Source organism: Thunnus thynnus, chromosome 21, assembly GCF_963924715.1.
Source record: "Thunnus thynnus chromosome 21, fThuThy2.1, whole genome shotgun sequence".
NCBI classification, from domain to species: Eukaryota; Metazoa; Chordata; class Actinopteri; order Scombriformes; family Scombridae; genus Thunnus; species Thunnus thynnus.
The window spans coordinates 13,526,902-13,542,001 of record NC_089537.1 but is presented as its reverse complement, the minus strand read 5'-3'; the positions used below and the strand labels follow the sequence as shown (position 1 = coordinate 13,542,001).

Below are 15,100 nucleotides of genomic sequence, written 5' to 3'. Positions count from 1 at the left end.
GGGTGACTGTGTGTTTGTATGTTTAAGAGTGTGTGTTTGTGTTACAGCTTTGATGTGTGAGCAGTTCTCAAATCACAATTTCAATCACTCATGACCCCACTTGGACCCTAAACTTTTACCCTTTCAGCAAAAATTGAAACTGGTTTCTCAGGCTTGGACTTAAATACTGACCTTTTAAGACTTAACTGCGCCTCCTTCGGCACCGCTTGAAGTATGTAAGCAATTGAATGCATGTTACAAATTGTACATTACGTGCACGTTTACGGTCCCTTCTCACCAATAAACATGTCCGGACGCTCCGGATCTTATTGAGCTCCAGCAGCAGCCTCTGGGCCTTCTCATGATTTCCACAGTATTCATCATAAATCTGGAAACGGCTCCTCTGCAATAGCCAGAGACAGACAAGGTGAGAAAGATGCAAGAAAAATAAAACAATGTCATTTCAGAGATAAGGTGAAAGAAGAAACAGGGCGACAAAGCCAAGAAGAGAAAAAGCAAAAGAGAGGATAAAAAACGGGATGAGGCAATACAGACGACAAATTTACAGACTAAAAAATAAAGAAAAATAAGAGAAAAAGGCAGAAATAGACAACAACAAACAACTGAATTATAGGATTCACAGTAGGTATGGATTCATCTCTCTCCTGAAATATATAATGTATATAGCGTGGAGGGGGGGGGCTGCAATCCTATCCTGTCATCTGTCGTGCAGCAATATGACCGATGACTTTCCACCAAAGCAGTTCTGATGACATTCATACTCCATTGTCTTTGACAGGCAGCAAAGGGACCAGACCACACAGCCTCTATATCACTCACTACAAAGTCACTACAGAGCAACAAAAATAGTGCATGGTCCTCAACCATGCTGCTCTGCCGAAGAGGACAAAGCTGGTGATGTGGAGAGTTGTCATAACAACAAGCATTAGCACTCACAAAAACACAACTTTATGATTAAGTGTACATGATGCTCTTCTTTGTGAATCATGTTTTCTAAGAAGTGAGTTTAGGTACTCTTAAATTAAGGATTTTTTTGGATTTAGGGATTGGTTTTACTGTATTCCAAAAGGGAGGAGTGTAGTCTCAGCATGAGCCAATTTGCAGGCCTGAATCACACAGGATTTGAGCGGTCCAGTGTCCAGCTGGCATAGTTTTTACCTATTTGTGTTTCTGTAGTAAAGTTAGATTGTGTAATTTTTTCTTGGAACATTTAGAGCGTCAACAAATCAATGAAGAGAAGGAAACTTTGAAAAATCTGGAGAATAAGAGAAGGAAAAAGAGGGGAGAAAAAGAAAATTTTGTCCAAGTCTTATCTCTGTGGGCTCACATGATCACGCATTACTGAATTGTGGTCGTAAGTCATGTGTTTTCAGTTATACTCCGAATTATATCCCATTCTCTCAATGAGGTCATCTCATCATAAACCGAACTATACCATCTGTACAGCTAGATCGTCTCTCTTTCACCTGTATCAACATCAGCCTGCCGCCCATACTGGCAGACAAGTCGTCTTAAGCCGAACAGAAGGATGGTTAGATTTATTAGACTTTGAAACCTATTATATGCCAGCGTGCCTCAAGGCTCTGCATCAAAGAAATGTGATATATAGTGGGGGTAAGCAGTATATCAGAGCTCTATCAAGCGCATCACACATGTGCGCTCTCTCATCACAGTTAATCCAGAGAGATATATTGACAACATGTGGCGTATCTTATCATTTTCAGCTGCACAGTAAGGCATAACTTTGAATTTAAGCTCTGATAGTAAAGTAGGAAAGAAATTTGTCAGATTTCAGGCTCCAGTGGGCATGCATCAATTTGACTGAGCTAAAAGAGCTTGGACGAGATGGTGACCTGATAATTAAAGGTTGGGTGATGACATTCAACTCGCAAGAGAGGAAGCACTAAGTAACGGCAGCTGTATCGGAGCACGTGTTACTTACAAAGTGCAAGAAGCAGCGACCGATTTCATGGTGAGCATGAGGGTCAGGCTGGAGCAGCTCTTCCACCATCGACAGGAAGTCTTTGTGAACGGCCAGAATCTCCTCAATGTTGGAGAATAAAACCTGAGGGAGAAAAAGTATATAAAGCCAGTGGATTGTCACAAATAAAACTAAGTAACTGTTCGTTTTTGGCATATTTGTAGGCATTTTTCTTCTCCAGCATAGTTCCTGCAGTTGCCGGCGACCAGCCTGAATCAATACTTTGGCATATACTGCTTCTTTTTGTGGCCAGTGGTGCTTGGCGAGGGAATGTCTGATGCCACAAAGCACAGAATGAGGTTTCTTTGTTATGGGCATCTCGAATGAGAAGTCTTTGATATTTGAATTTCAAACATTATTAAAGATATTTTAACAGAGAAGCTAAAAAAGGAACACATTTCTAAGATCTTTGGTGTGGAAACTGTGCCTTCATGTGGTGGTTACTTTTGCCCCCTTTTATGCAACTTTTGTGGTGATATTAAAGGACAAAACAATATACTGACTCTTGATGGAGAAAAAGGGCTTCGTAACGCCAGTGAAATAAAATAGAGACATGAAAACCAGACGGGTCTTTTATGGTTGTTTTACTAAAAACAGGAAAAAATCTGGTAATATTTGATCAACGCATTTCCATTCTGGAGGACTGGATGTCATTCAGTTGCTTTGTGACATCATAGCTTGCTGCTGCCCAACCCCGTAATGACCCCCGTTACTAAAACCCTCTCCGTACAGCATGTTCCCAAACAAAACATGGCATGGGTAGACATATTCCAAAACACGGGAGATGCAGTAAATATCCTCTAAATGTGTGTTTACCTTCAAGAGTAAGCAAGCTCACTGAGACAGTTACAGACACTCCCACTGTGAGAGAGCATCCTTTATTATCCTCCAGCCGGAATCATTTATAAATAGATTATATTTACAGCTGCTTCCTGGATCGCCCCCGACTTCTTTCTCCATTCAGAACTTGACTATTTTAAGTTGAAAGAGCACCCTAAACAAGGGACTCACTTTATGTAGTTTCCAGTGTAATTTCCGGCCCTGTCATGTATCAGGTTACTGTATGGTAATAAGGTTTGTGTGCAGAGTGTCGTAGTGAAAGTCAATTGCCCGTAACATTTACCCAAATCTTAATTATACGGTCACATACCTCACAGATTGACCCTCACCTTAACTGTTTCCTCTGTGATGTTCTTGTCGATTTTGGTGGCTGCATACTGGTTAAGACGATGTAGGAACACCTGAAGGAGGGCAGAAAATGAAAAGCAACAGTTAACACTTTCGAACTAGCCCCAGGATTAAATTACGTTTTGGCGTCTGACGGTTTGTACCTTTAACAGGCCAAACAGAAGGCTTTGTGTGCAGCTGCAACACTTGGCTGCCAGAGCAAATTGGTAACCATCACAATGGAGACCTGATACACACGAAACACAATCTTTGCGCTGGATGAAAAAAAAAAAAAACATAATAATTGCAGCGCATGGTATTTCAAAGGCGAAGTTAAGTGGCTGGGGATGGGAGCTGGAGAGGCCAACAGTGTGTGTGAATTGAGATGGATGGGAAGTGCTCTTACTTTCTTCAGTCCCTAAGGACGCTGGTTCCCAGGCTGCTTCACCGCACATGCCCTCAACAACCTATTTAATGCTTCAGGGCACTTTCTGAGAATGGCAAATCAAGAAGGTGTGCTTCGAATGTATTTTTAAAATGTGACTAAGGAGGAATTAGACATTTTCTGAACTCTGCCTGAGGGGGAGCTTTTAAAGAAGAGGACATCCATCAACAGGTACCAGACAAGAATCTTTATGTTTATATGTGCAATGTTTGGAAAACAGCTCGACAGACAGACATCTATCTTCAGTAGAAAGCTCTGCGGAAAAACAAATTGGCAGCATCACACTTTGATTATGATTGATGTTTTTTATGCACTTCACTTCGGGGAAGCTATGATGAAATCCAAAGCAAGGCTCGAAAATCAAAACTTTCATAAAATATAAAGTACATGAGAAATTATATTCAATTGCGCTGAATTTTATCTTCATCAAACCTGCTGCTTGCTTGCGTGATGTTAACAACACCATCCCTCATGTTCATATTGCTGTCAAATTTGAATGACAGCAAATTAAGCAACAGGAAAAAAACGTCCTTGGCGTAACATCACAAAATCACACTTGTTCTTGTCTTCCCGACATTTGTTTTCATTTCCCATATCACACAACTAACTTAATTTACCCTCAAAATGGCTAAAAAGACAGTAACTCAAGTAAGATAAAAGCAGAGCAGAGACCTCTAAGTAGAGGACTGGAACATGTACTTGGCTTTCAGTATGCCAAACCTGATTCATGACACTGAAGATAAATTAACCAAATGAAAGAAAAGTGAGGCAAATATTTTTTACTTTGGCCAGCAGTCTGAAATCGACTGTGACCGCCATAAAACCTTTTAGAAGACAGAGTTCCCAGAATGCAGCAGGGCTGTCAAAACTCAAATTATGACTTAAATGGCTTGTCACTGATCACATCAGTCCTCACACAAATCCAACACAGCTTGAGAGACAACATAATAACACTGGTACAGCACAAAAGATTCTGACACACACACAAAAAAAAAACACTCCAGGAGCACAAAAACATCATTTCATGGTGTAGTATGACACAAACCGACAACAGCAGCTCCCGAAACACACCAACACGATCAAACTCCACGCTGAAAGGAAGTGTGATGTGTGCAGTCGCTGTTAGTGAAGTAAGAAGTTACATCTGTCTTTGCAGTTGACCCTAACCGTGGGCATCCCTTTACTGCCCCACTGAGGGCCATAATGCCATCTGTTGCCTGATGCAGCCGCACAGCAGGCAGCCTGACCTGCATAGTTAACATGATACAACCACAAAGCATATAAACAGCTTACTTTAATGAGCACACGAGCCAAGAATTATTTCTTTACACCAAGATCTAAGAGAGCCGTTCTGACTACTGTGTGCTTATTGAAAAGTTTCAGTTGATTAATTGTGAACAAATGTGAAGGTGATGGGGCTAAATCAGTGGTGAAAAGCTCCCATTTGGAACTGATTACCAAATGTTCTGTTAACTTTCTAAGAAAAACAAGTTGACATGAAAAAATGAAACTGAAATCATCTTAATCACAACTCGCTGACGTCAAGCAACACTTCAAAATGAACTGTATAAGTGAATGCTTGAATCTGGGCTTGTGGTTGGAAAAAAAAAAAAGGGAGCTTAAATAATCAGCCTCTTTGTTGCGGGCCAACTCCACGCTGATTACCATTCTGTAGCTGCCTTGCCTTGCAAACTCTGCCCCGCTCACAAGCATTAGCATTTGATTAGCAAGTCTAATATGTACAAACACGGAGCAGACTGCAACAGGCCCTCGCAAAGGCCTGACAGGGCTTACAGTATAGGACCTTCGCTGAGCAAGAGTAGTTCTAATTTGCATCAAAACCGTGCTTCCTATCATTGATGTGTGACATCAAACATGTGTTCATTAGGGAGTCCATCACTTCGGTTTTAATAATGAAGAGTCTATTCAACAGGAAATAATCACTATATCTGCAAAGCACTAATTATGCTATATATCTACAGCTATGGGGAGCCACACTGCAGATGCTTATCAGAAGTAAACAACATAAGAAAAAGCACAGGGCAATGAAGTGCAGGGACTAGAAATCTGATTGGATGGAGATAATAAATTGTGTTATCAGCCAAAAGATAAGAGAGTGTTTGTTTTTGAAGCACAGAAAACTGAGTCAGGACACACAAAAGTCAGAACAATTAAATTGAGACAGGGATCGTGTTATTCCTTGAATTTGTGCACAGTTTAAACTTGAGTTGTGGAAACGAACACGTCTCCTTCTAAAGAGAGAGACAGCCAAGACTGCCTTGTTGATGTCATTAAGAGGCTGATCCTGGAACAGCTCCAGAATGGGAAGCTGACTGAATTTATGGACGCAATAACAGTACCCAGGGTGACTGTGAATATAAGCCCGTTTCCAGGTTTGTACAGTACCTGACAGCCCTGCAGTATATAAATGTACAGGTCATTTGCAAAAGTCTTATTGTACTGTATCTAAATATAACATTTTATGAGTCATCCAAAGGATTTGTCTCCTGCTTGCATCACCAAGCAGAGCATCTGCTCTCTGGTTTAAAGCTTTGAGAGCAAGGGAGTATTGACAGAGCTGCCTATGATTCTAATAATTGCTAACTTGAAACAAATTGCAGTTAAGAGGATTTTTTTTTTTTTTGCAATAATTTCAAACCAAAAGCATGCAGAAATGCAGAAGGAAAGCTGAAATGATGAAGACTCAGCCATGACTTTTCTCAGGCAGACTTCAGATAAATAGCTTAAAGCCCATTCATAAGTAACACATTTCCTAAATCCACCACAGTTGCTGTCTTTGTCCTCACACTCAGTAACAACCGATTGAATTCCAGCGGGACACGTTTTGTTCCCTAGGACTGGATGTGCTTTCTTGCAGGAATCCACCGTGTCTGGGCACTGGTCACTACCGAATCACAAGCAGACTTTATTGCATTTTTAAGCTCAACAGGAGATGATGGTGATCCATGTCACGCCTTCTGTGACCAGAAATCATCAGACAGCTTGAACTGAGCATAAAATACTGATTTTGCAGCGCGAGTTTGAGGTTTTGAATAGTATAATTTAGTCAATCGCATCTGGATTAATGATGTTTGAACACATTTTCTTATTGCTACCATGCTCGGAAAATAACAGCTAAAAAGACAAAGAGGATAAAAAAAGTTGGAAAAGTTGGAAAAGTTGGCGTGTGAGTAGCCACTGACATATTTTTGCTGCAAGGGAATTGTTCTTTTACTTTCTACTTGTTGGACATATACACAACATCTATCCTTCATCACGTATCAACAGCATTCAACAAGGAAAAAAAAAACTCTCAGAGTCATTTTGTTCCCTGAGGCCCAGGTGTAATCACCTGGATTGTCACTCTGATAGCTGAAGGGAAGCTACACATTAAAACCCCATTAAAGTTTTCATTATTCCGCAGAGCAGATGGGTGTGATGAATAGATTGGTCCAATCACCACATGTGGCCCTACCTGCCATTAATCAACACTAGCTCACATGCTGTGGGCTACAGAGCCGTGGTTGGGGAAATCATGGCTCTACTGCCTGACACGGAAAATGGTTCGATTGAAGAAATTATGATAACAACCTGACCTTTACTGTCACACCAAAATTCAAATCAGAAAACTGAAATCAGGTTCAGAAAGCAAACTCGCAGGACAAATCAGAGACTTTTCCATCACAGAGTCAGTATGACTAAGCAGTTGGTTGGACAGAGTGGAAAAGTGTCTCAATCTAACATGAGTGACAGATCAGGAGGAGGGTGGCTGAAATTACACCTCACATCCTCTGGACTTCAGTGTCATGTACAGACAGGAGAGGCAGAGGGTCAAACGGATTGGCTTGAGGGCTGTTTCCATGACGACAGAGTGTCTCTTGAGCCAGCTAAGTTCAGGACACATTGTGAATGGACATCATTATGTAATGCGCCAGATTGGAAAGATACAATCAGCGGAAGGCTATAGCCACTCCTCTTGTATATATTTATGTCTGAATGAATGTCAATGAAACAGATGAACAACACAGCACACAAGTTTGGCAAAAACAGAGGCTACTCACTTCCTCAAACAAGTAAACAACAATAATATAACAACAGGACAATAATGGACATTCCTGCTCTCCAAAATACAATGTGTGTACAGTGTATTTGCCAAGCCAGAACAAGTGGTGGAATGAGTGGACGAGAGTGTGAAGAAAGTGCAAGAGAGGAAAAAAGTATGTCATTCATCATGTTTTACACCTGGCAGACTGAGCTGCGATGGGAATACAAATCCCACCCAGCAGAAAAGAGCACTAGATGGATCCAAAAGAACAAAAGGATGCAACAAATTGTTTGATAAAAAAAACAACAAAAAACAGAAAGCTTTCTAGCTGCTGCCATGCTGCAGAAATTAGTTTGAATCAAGCTAGCCTTAAACATCTGCTTAAGCATTTAAGTTAAAACCATTGGCAGGAACATGGGGTCTGTTTGATGTATTACATGCAAAACAATCATTTTAGGTCCCGGTGGATCAATTGGTTCAAATGTAGAACACCATGCTCTCACTGAAATGAAATCAAAAGTTCTGGAGTTGCTCTATTAAAATGAGTAAAAAAAAAAAAAAGTTAAATACAATAATACATCTGTCAGCAAAATTTTATGAACTTATTCTGTTACCTGAGTTCAACTGCTTTTGCTGTAATGGGGAATCTATTGCTCACTATTGAAAAAGCTCCAGTGTGAGTTCATTGGCAGTGGCCACCAGTATAAACTGTCACTCTGGAAGAATGAATAGGCCTTTCTCAGAGTCTATTGGACAAACTGCCTCTTTTATCCACTGATGATTCACTGATTTGCTTTGTTGTCGCGACCCGGAGAGCTGGCAAACAAACACATACATCAACATCTTTTCCTACCTTTCATTTTATTTATTGAGAGTTGTTGCAAAAGAAAAGATGAAATCGTATCAACACATGCACAGGTAATCCATTGTATCCCAATCTGTGAAAGAGTCCTCTCTCGTTAACAAATAAAAAGACGAGACAAAGGCTATTCAAAGCCGGAGATGGAGACACAAACAACAGCTTCCGTACTGGAGTGAATCACTAGACTGTGAAGGTATGCTCATTAACGTGACAGTCTTTTTGAGCGCGCGCGCGCGCGTGTGTGTGTGTGTGTCTCTTTGTCATACATCTGTTCCCCAGAAAAACAGTAAAAAGTACTGTAAAGGACTGTGATAACAGTTAAAAGACAGCAAGTAACAGGTGTGTTGGCAGCTCGGCACCCTAAGGCAAGCTCTCGAAACACCTCTGGATTCGTTGTCTGTGCACACTTGTGAGAAAATGAGAGAACGGCAGAGATAAAAAGAGAGAATGCAGACAGAATAACAAAAATGCAGAGGAGGGAAGGGAAAAAAGAGAGTCTTGTTTGGCCTTCTTAACACAACAACCCTATAGGGAGGATATGGTGCCTTTACCATACTTCCTGAGCAGAGGAACTGATTTCAAACCGGATTTCAACATTACAGGGTTAAATCTCCTGCACAGAGGCCTCACACACTCACACCTATGCATACACACTGAATTCCTGGCAAGCGAAAACCGAACTTCCCCCAAGAAGTACTGACCAGAGACAAACAGAGTCAGTCTCTGATGCTGAGCACACTGGGGGACATCCGAAAAGAGAGAAAAGCTTCTTTGTAGTGATTCTCTCCCACAAGCCAGGCCCCTGCTGTCTTCAGCAGGTCCTGGTGACACCTCCAGAAGTCATCCAGGGCTTCCTATCTAATTAGTCCTCTAGCTAGTTTTCCCCTAACTGCCCCATTTCTCTCCACCAGGAATGTATACAGGAAACAGACACTATAAATACAGCGGGGAATGTTAATATGTCCATCTTGGGAGTGGCTATTAAGGCTCATCCGCACAGCTGAATGCAGGGTCTCTGGTTTTAATTAACAACTAGGAACATAGGGCATCATTCACCAACATCTTCCTAAGTTTTTTCTTAAATTTGTTCTTGAGAAAGGTCCTTAGAAAAGTCAACGTCAGATACACGACGTGTTCTTAAACTGCAGAATTGTTCGCACCTGTATTCTTATAATGATGAATCCTATTGCCTAAGCTCATGCCAGGCGATTGTAATTAGCATAGATAAATGCCCCGTCAGTCCCCATAAAAGGGCATGAGACTGCAAGGCCATGGGCACTCACAGAAATCACACACAGAAATTGAAAAGAAAAGTTGAAAGAAGTCAAGAAAGTCCATTTGAAAGAGGGTGGAGCGCTGGACTCCAAACGTAAAAAAAAAAACCTCAGTAGTTCTGAAGTGGAAGTATTGCTGCAAGAAGTGAACACCAAACGAGCTGTCATATTTAGTAGCATAAGTAGTGGATATAAAATAACAGAGAAAAAAGATGCATGGGATGATATTACTTGTTTTATGAACACTGTATCTGGAGAAGGGCACACAACTGATGAAATAAAAAACGGTTTGATCTCAAATCTGAGGCCAAACAAATATTTCCAGCTGAGCATTTGGACACAGACCTGGGTCCTGTGTCAGTGGTTTCATCTCCTATATCAGAATCAGACGGTAAGCTGATTTTTCAGAATTAATACAATTTGACGGTATATTTGATCTAAAAGCTGTGGCTGTAAAACCGTGGAACATGTGTCACATTTAACATGTAAACATCAGTGTGTCAACCCTAAAGGCAGGTGATACTACGTGAATATATATTGTGAATAAGTGTTCTCTTCTTCTTCGTGTCTACATGTTTAAAAAGTGTTGTGCTTAGTTTGTATTCAAATAAACATTTGCTTTTGCAGTATAGACCGAACATTGCCTAATTGAAACCCCCAAAAATAAAAGGTGATTACAGCGGTTTGATTTTTATAATTTATTTACAGATGATCTGAGGCTGAACCTGGCTGCCAGTACCTTCCTGCAGCAGTATCTCCATGCATGCACCCAGGTCCCGTTCAACTGCCCCACATCTAATCTCAGATAGCCTCAACACTGGCCACAATCTCCAAGACACTTAAAGAAATTAATGCCAATTTTAAAAATATATATACATATACGCACTGAAACCTGTTTGTTTTTTAGTGGTGCGATTTTTTTTATTGAGATTAATTGTAGGCTATTGTAAAAATCAAATACATTTTAAAGCCTTTATTTACAAACAAGCAACTAATTGCTGTTGAAATTGGACAGCAAGTCTGATGTCCGGTCCCAGAAGTGGGTGAAGACGCACATCCTCTTATTGTTATGGTGGCTGAGAGGGAAGTGGTACACATTTCATGGTGATGTTGTGCAAGACGCATCATGTTTTTGCAAGAATAAAACACAATTTCTCAGCTGTTCTCTTTATACACGCCTTCTCTGGTTTGTAAAGCAGCTTGCCACCTGCTGTGTCCAAACACATCCAGCGTCTTTTTAAGATGCCAATGGTGCGCTCGATGGTGGAGCGAGTACATGTGTGCTGCTGATTGAAGGACACCTCCTGGTGATATCCTCGATCTCCTAATGAAACAAGTCATTACAAGAATAGAAGCCCACTGTTGCTGGAATTTTACCCAAAGATGCATACCAATGAGCCATGCATCTCCAGCAGCTCCTTGTTCGAGGCGCATACCCACAGAACTCTTTTGTAAAATGTAGGAGCTGTGCGCACCTCCTTGGAAGCAGGGGACCACATTCAGAATTTGGTTCGGGAGTCGCAGATGAGTTGTGCATTTATGGAGTGGCATTGCTCGTGGTTGAGATATGGAAACAGATCTGGAAAGGGTGCCTTAATGCGTATGTGCGTAGCTAAAAAGCCCAAGGTCGAGAGTACCTGCATGTGAGGTGGTACAGGGTTAGACCATCTGTTCTGGCTCCGCAGTGTTGGCTCCAAACTATTGCAAAGCTCCATGAGAACAGCTCTTGGTAACCTAAAGTATCCCAGGAGGTACACGTCTCTCTCTGCAAATAGATTTACATGATCCTGGAAGATGCGTTCCCTCCTCAGGGCACAATCTGCAACATTTTGCAGCAGCAGTAAATATACCATTGTACGAGTAAGCCTAGGGTGCAGAAATAGACCTACTTTAGGCCTATAAATAGCTTGATGAATCACTGAATATTAGATGGAATGGTTCCTAATTAACATAATTGATGTGAATTGAAGGGTTAGTGTGGTGTTTATTTTAAAAGACCATAATGCTTTGTAAATTAATGGAAATAATTATTAAAAAATATTATAAATGATAAAAATATGATTGAAATTTAAATCTTATAAAATTATACAACTGTGGAATTGAAAAAAATGCAATGATCAATTATTTTGCACAAACATGTCAGCACTCAAATGTGCTCAAGTGTGCTCCTGAGTGTGCATAGATTCTGTTCTTACGTAAGAACAAATCCCAAATAAGAAAACATTGGTGAATGTCAGAATCTTCATGAAAACTTTAAGGGGGTTTTAAGAAGAAAGTTCTTCTTGAGAAAAGTTGGTGAATATCGTGTGAGTTGTTGTTGTGAGCATTCATTTTACATTATCTTCTAGTGAACAAAAATCCATTTGTCTTAAGAACATTTGCCACTGTCATTTTAAATTTCGGGCAATCTGAGTGAGCAACAGAAGACTCCCAAAAATAAATAAAATACCGTAAATTAAGTGTCATTTTTCAAGATGGTAAAAGATTAATTGGAATAACCATTTGAAACCATATTATTGTAAGAAATGCCTGATTTGGGGAAAATCTAGCTTGACAAAGAAAAATTTACACCAACCTAGCAATGTGGTTAGAGGCAACCAACAATTCTGTCAAGGGTAAAGAAAAATTAGGTCTGTTGTTGAAGGCCTATACTCCAGGAGGGGAGTCAAGCATAAGCCTGTAAAGAAAAAATCTTCTCTTTGATGTTATTTCTGTCCTTTCACTGACCCTGGCACCCAAGGCGATTCATAAACAGCTGGAAAGAAGCAATTTATCTAATGAATATGTCTGTGTCCAATGTCCTGGTGAGCCACTTGCATGGCTGACACTGGAGAGAAATGAGCACATGAGCATAAAATGATGCTTGTGGTCATGCCCGTTTAACTGAATACCTGACAGGCAGGCTGGGGGTTTGTTCAATTTCACCCACCACAGTGCTATAAAATGGCAGGCATCTTCAGCAAATTAAGAAGATCTTTTGAAATGGGAAACTGGATATTAAACACTGAAACTAGCATCCAGTAGATGAGAGTTAGTCTTTAGAGACCGAGCTCGATCACTCTCCCGCCATGCTTCCCCAATCTCCATGTGCAGCCAAGCAAACCACCACCCACTGATAGCTGGCGATTCCCAACGGAGCCACACGCCAGCACACTGTATCGATCTGCATGATGACTTAGCAGAATCGTCAGCCTCCCAAGCATGACTGTCACATACCCAGATTGTTCACTTGATTAGCATTTCAGGCTTCCGAATCGTCCGCTGGAGTCCCCCGCCTCCCTCCTCACCTCACGCCATCCATCTCAGCAGGACTAGCAAGAAAAAGGGAAACCTGCAGTGTCAGCCTCTCTCACACATGAGAGAACCGGACATTGTCAATGGAGAATTGAACAACTACCCTGCCAGTTTCTCCCCCCACAACTCTCCCAAGCACAACTGTTGATGACATGCCCACCCGTCCAAACACCCCCTCCTGCCAGGGTTCTGCTCATCATGCCTTCTTTCTGTCTGTGAATGGACAGTGCACGAGGCACCGTGCCAACATGGCTGCATCAGAGCAGTCTAGACCTTAATTATGATTTAGTCCACTTATTCTTCCAAATAAGCAAGGATGAAAACCACGGATTGTGCAATTACTCCTTTGATTGTAACTTTTTGTATATATGCAGTTTTTAGAGTACTTTATTAAGTCAGTAATTTCATTTTTGCTTCTCAGTTTTTACTGTAGTAATGTACTTTACAGAGGACATATCATGCTTTTTGTGATTTTTTGTTATTTCGATACTGAACAAGTTATGTTACTTATTTTAACTCATGCAGATTCTCTCTGGAAAGAAGGAATCTTGACTCAATTTGCTTAATCGCACCAAAGCCATAGGAAAGTTTGCAACATGCAAGCCGCAATTTGTAACATGAAATCATTTCCTCTAGCTTTGATTTGACACATTTCACTAATTAAAACACACTTGACACCCACACAGGAGAATGAGAAATTCTTGTAGGTAGGGGTGGGTGAAAAAAATTGATTTACATAAGAATCTCAATTCTGAATTTTCATTTCTGACTGTTAGTTAATAACGTGATATTGATGGAACAAAAAAGGCGGAACTCAACTACGAGGCAGTGCAGCATCAGCGCGCACATGCTACCAGACAGGATTGAGCGTGCGCTTCGGCTGCATTTACACAACATCCAGCAATGCAGCAACTTTCAGCAGGGTTGTGCAGAGGTGTGAGTGTGTTTATTTGTACTTCAGAAAATAATGTTTTATTTATCTAATTCGCTGCTTTGCTCTCGCTAGCGCCGCTCCCTCTCTTCATTCACTCTATAGCTTGTTCAACTATCAACCAACAAATCCTGTATAGTATGCCTTTAACTTTTTAAATTAAAAAGGCTTCATACCATTTATCTTAATTGCCAGTTATGCTTCATATTGTATTTCGACACAAGTGAATGGTTTGGCACACAGTATACTGGAGCAAGAGACTGAAAATAGTGTCTGCTTTTCTATTCATTCAATCAAGAATCGGTTTTGAATCAAGGATCGATTCTGAATTGAACCAGACACCAAGAATTGGAATTGAATCTCATTGTGAGATTCCTAAAGATTCACATACATGTAGGACTCACAAAATGCTAATAAATTTGTAGCGATCATTTGCAAACTGTGACACTGTTAACATTCACCATCTGCTTGCAAGAATCACTTGCAAATTGCATCTGTGAAACAGACGCCCGGCTGGTTGACTATGCCAATGCTGCCTAACTTCATCACCACAGGAAAGAATGCAGTATATTTGTGTTACCTGGTGAGTAAATGACATTTTCACTGCATACCGACAACAAGGGAAAAATTTCATAACCCCAACATCTTTTCAACAGTTTAAACATTTTCAAAATGATATTATAAAATCCAGTCTTTAACCATCCTGCCTACAACACATATTATCTCAATGTTTTATCATGATATGGTAGAAAAATCCCACAAGCTTTCTCTGAGAAGGTCTGATTTAGAAAGCCAGACTAGACCTCATATTCATGGTCATTTTTCAATTATTAAGTTATCCCTTTATGAGTGAAACCAAAGTGACGGCACACATACCGTGACTTTAGACTAAAAAGTATGTGAAAGGCAGATTTAATGGTGGAAAGTAGTTGTATTCATATCCCTCAATAGATCCAGTCATTTATATTGAAGTGTGAGGGACAAATCGTTTTAGAGACTGAAAAAAAAACAGGAAGCAAGAAAGACAGACATACAAACATTTTAAAACGTCTGGTGGACAGAGACACTTCTTGTTTAAGTCTCAGAGCTTCTATAGCAAAT

At 40.6% G+C, this 15,100-nt stretch overlaps 1 protein-coding gene and 1 long non-coding RNA gene across 2 annotated transcripts in view; one reads left to right on the top strand and one right to left on the bottom strand.

Annotated features, from left to right (window-relative positions):
• The window catches only part of prex2 (phosphatidylinositol-3,4,5-trisphosphate-dependent Rac exchange factor 2), a 94,842-nt gene that overhangs the window by 71,443 nt on the left and 8,299 nt on the right, over positions 1-15,100 (bottom strand). The window contains exons 3-5 of the mRNA XM_067578909.1: positions 3,151-3,222; positions 1,943-2,065; positions 278-382 (exon numbers count right to left, since the gene is read on the bottom strand). Coding sequence (XP_067435010.1) covers positions 278-382; positions 1,943-2,065; positions 3,151-3,222 — 300 coding nt within the window. The remainder of the gene's footprint in view (positions 1-277; positions 383-1,942; positions 2,066-3,150; positions 3,223-15,100) is intronic.
• LOC137173358 (uncharacterized) lies at positions 9,733-10,932 on the top strand. The gene is made up of 2 exons (XR_010925167.1): positions 9,733-10,165; positions 10,483-10,932. It is a non-coding gene; the product is annotated as an uncharacterized lncRNA (long non-coding RNA).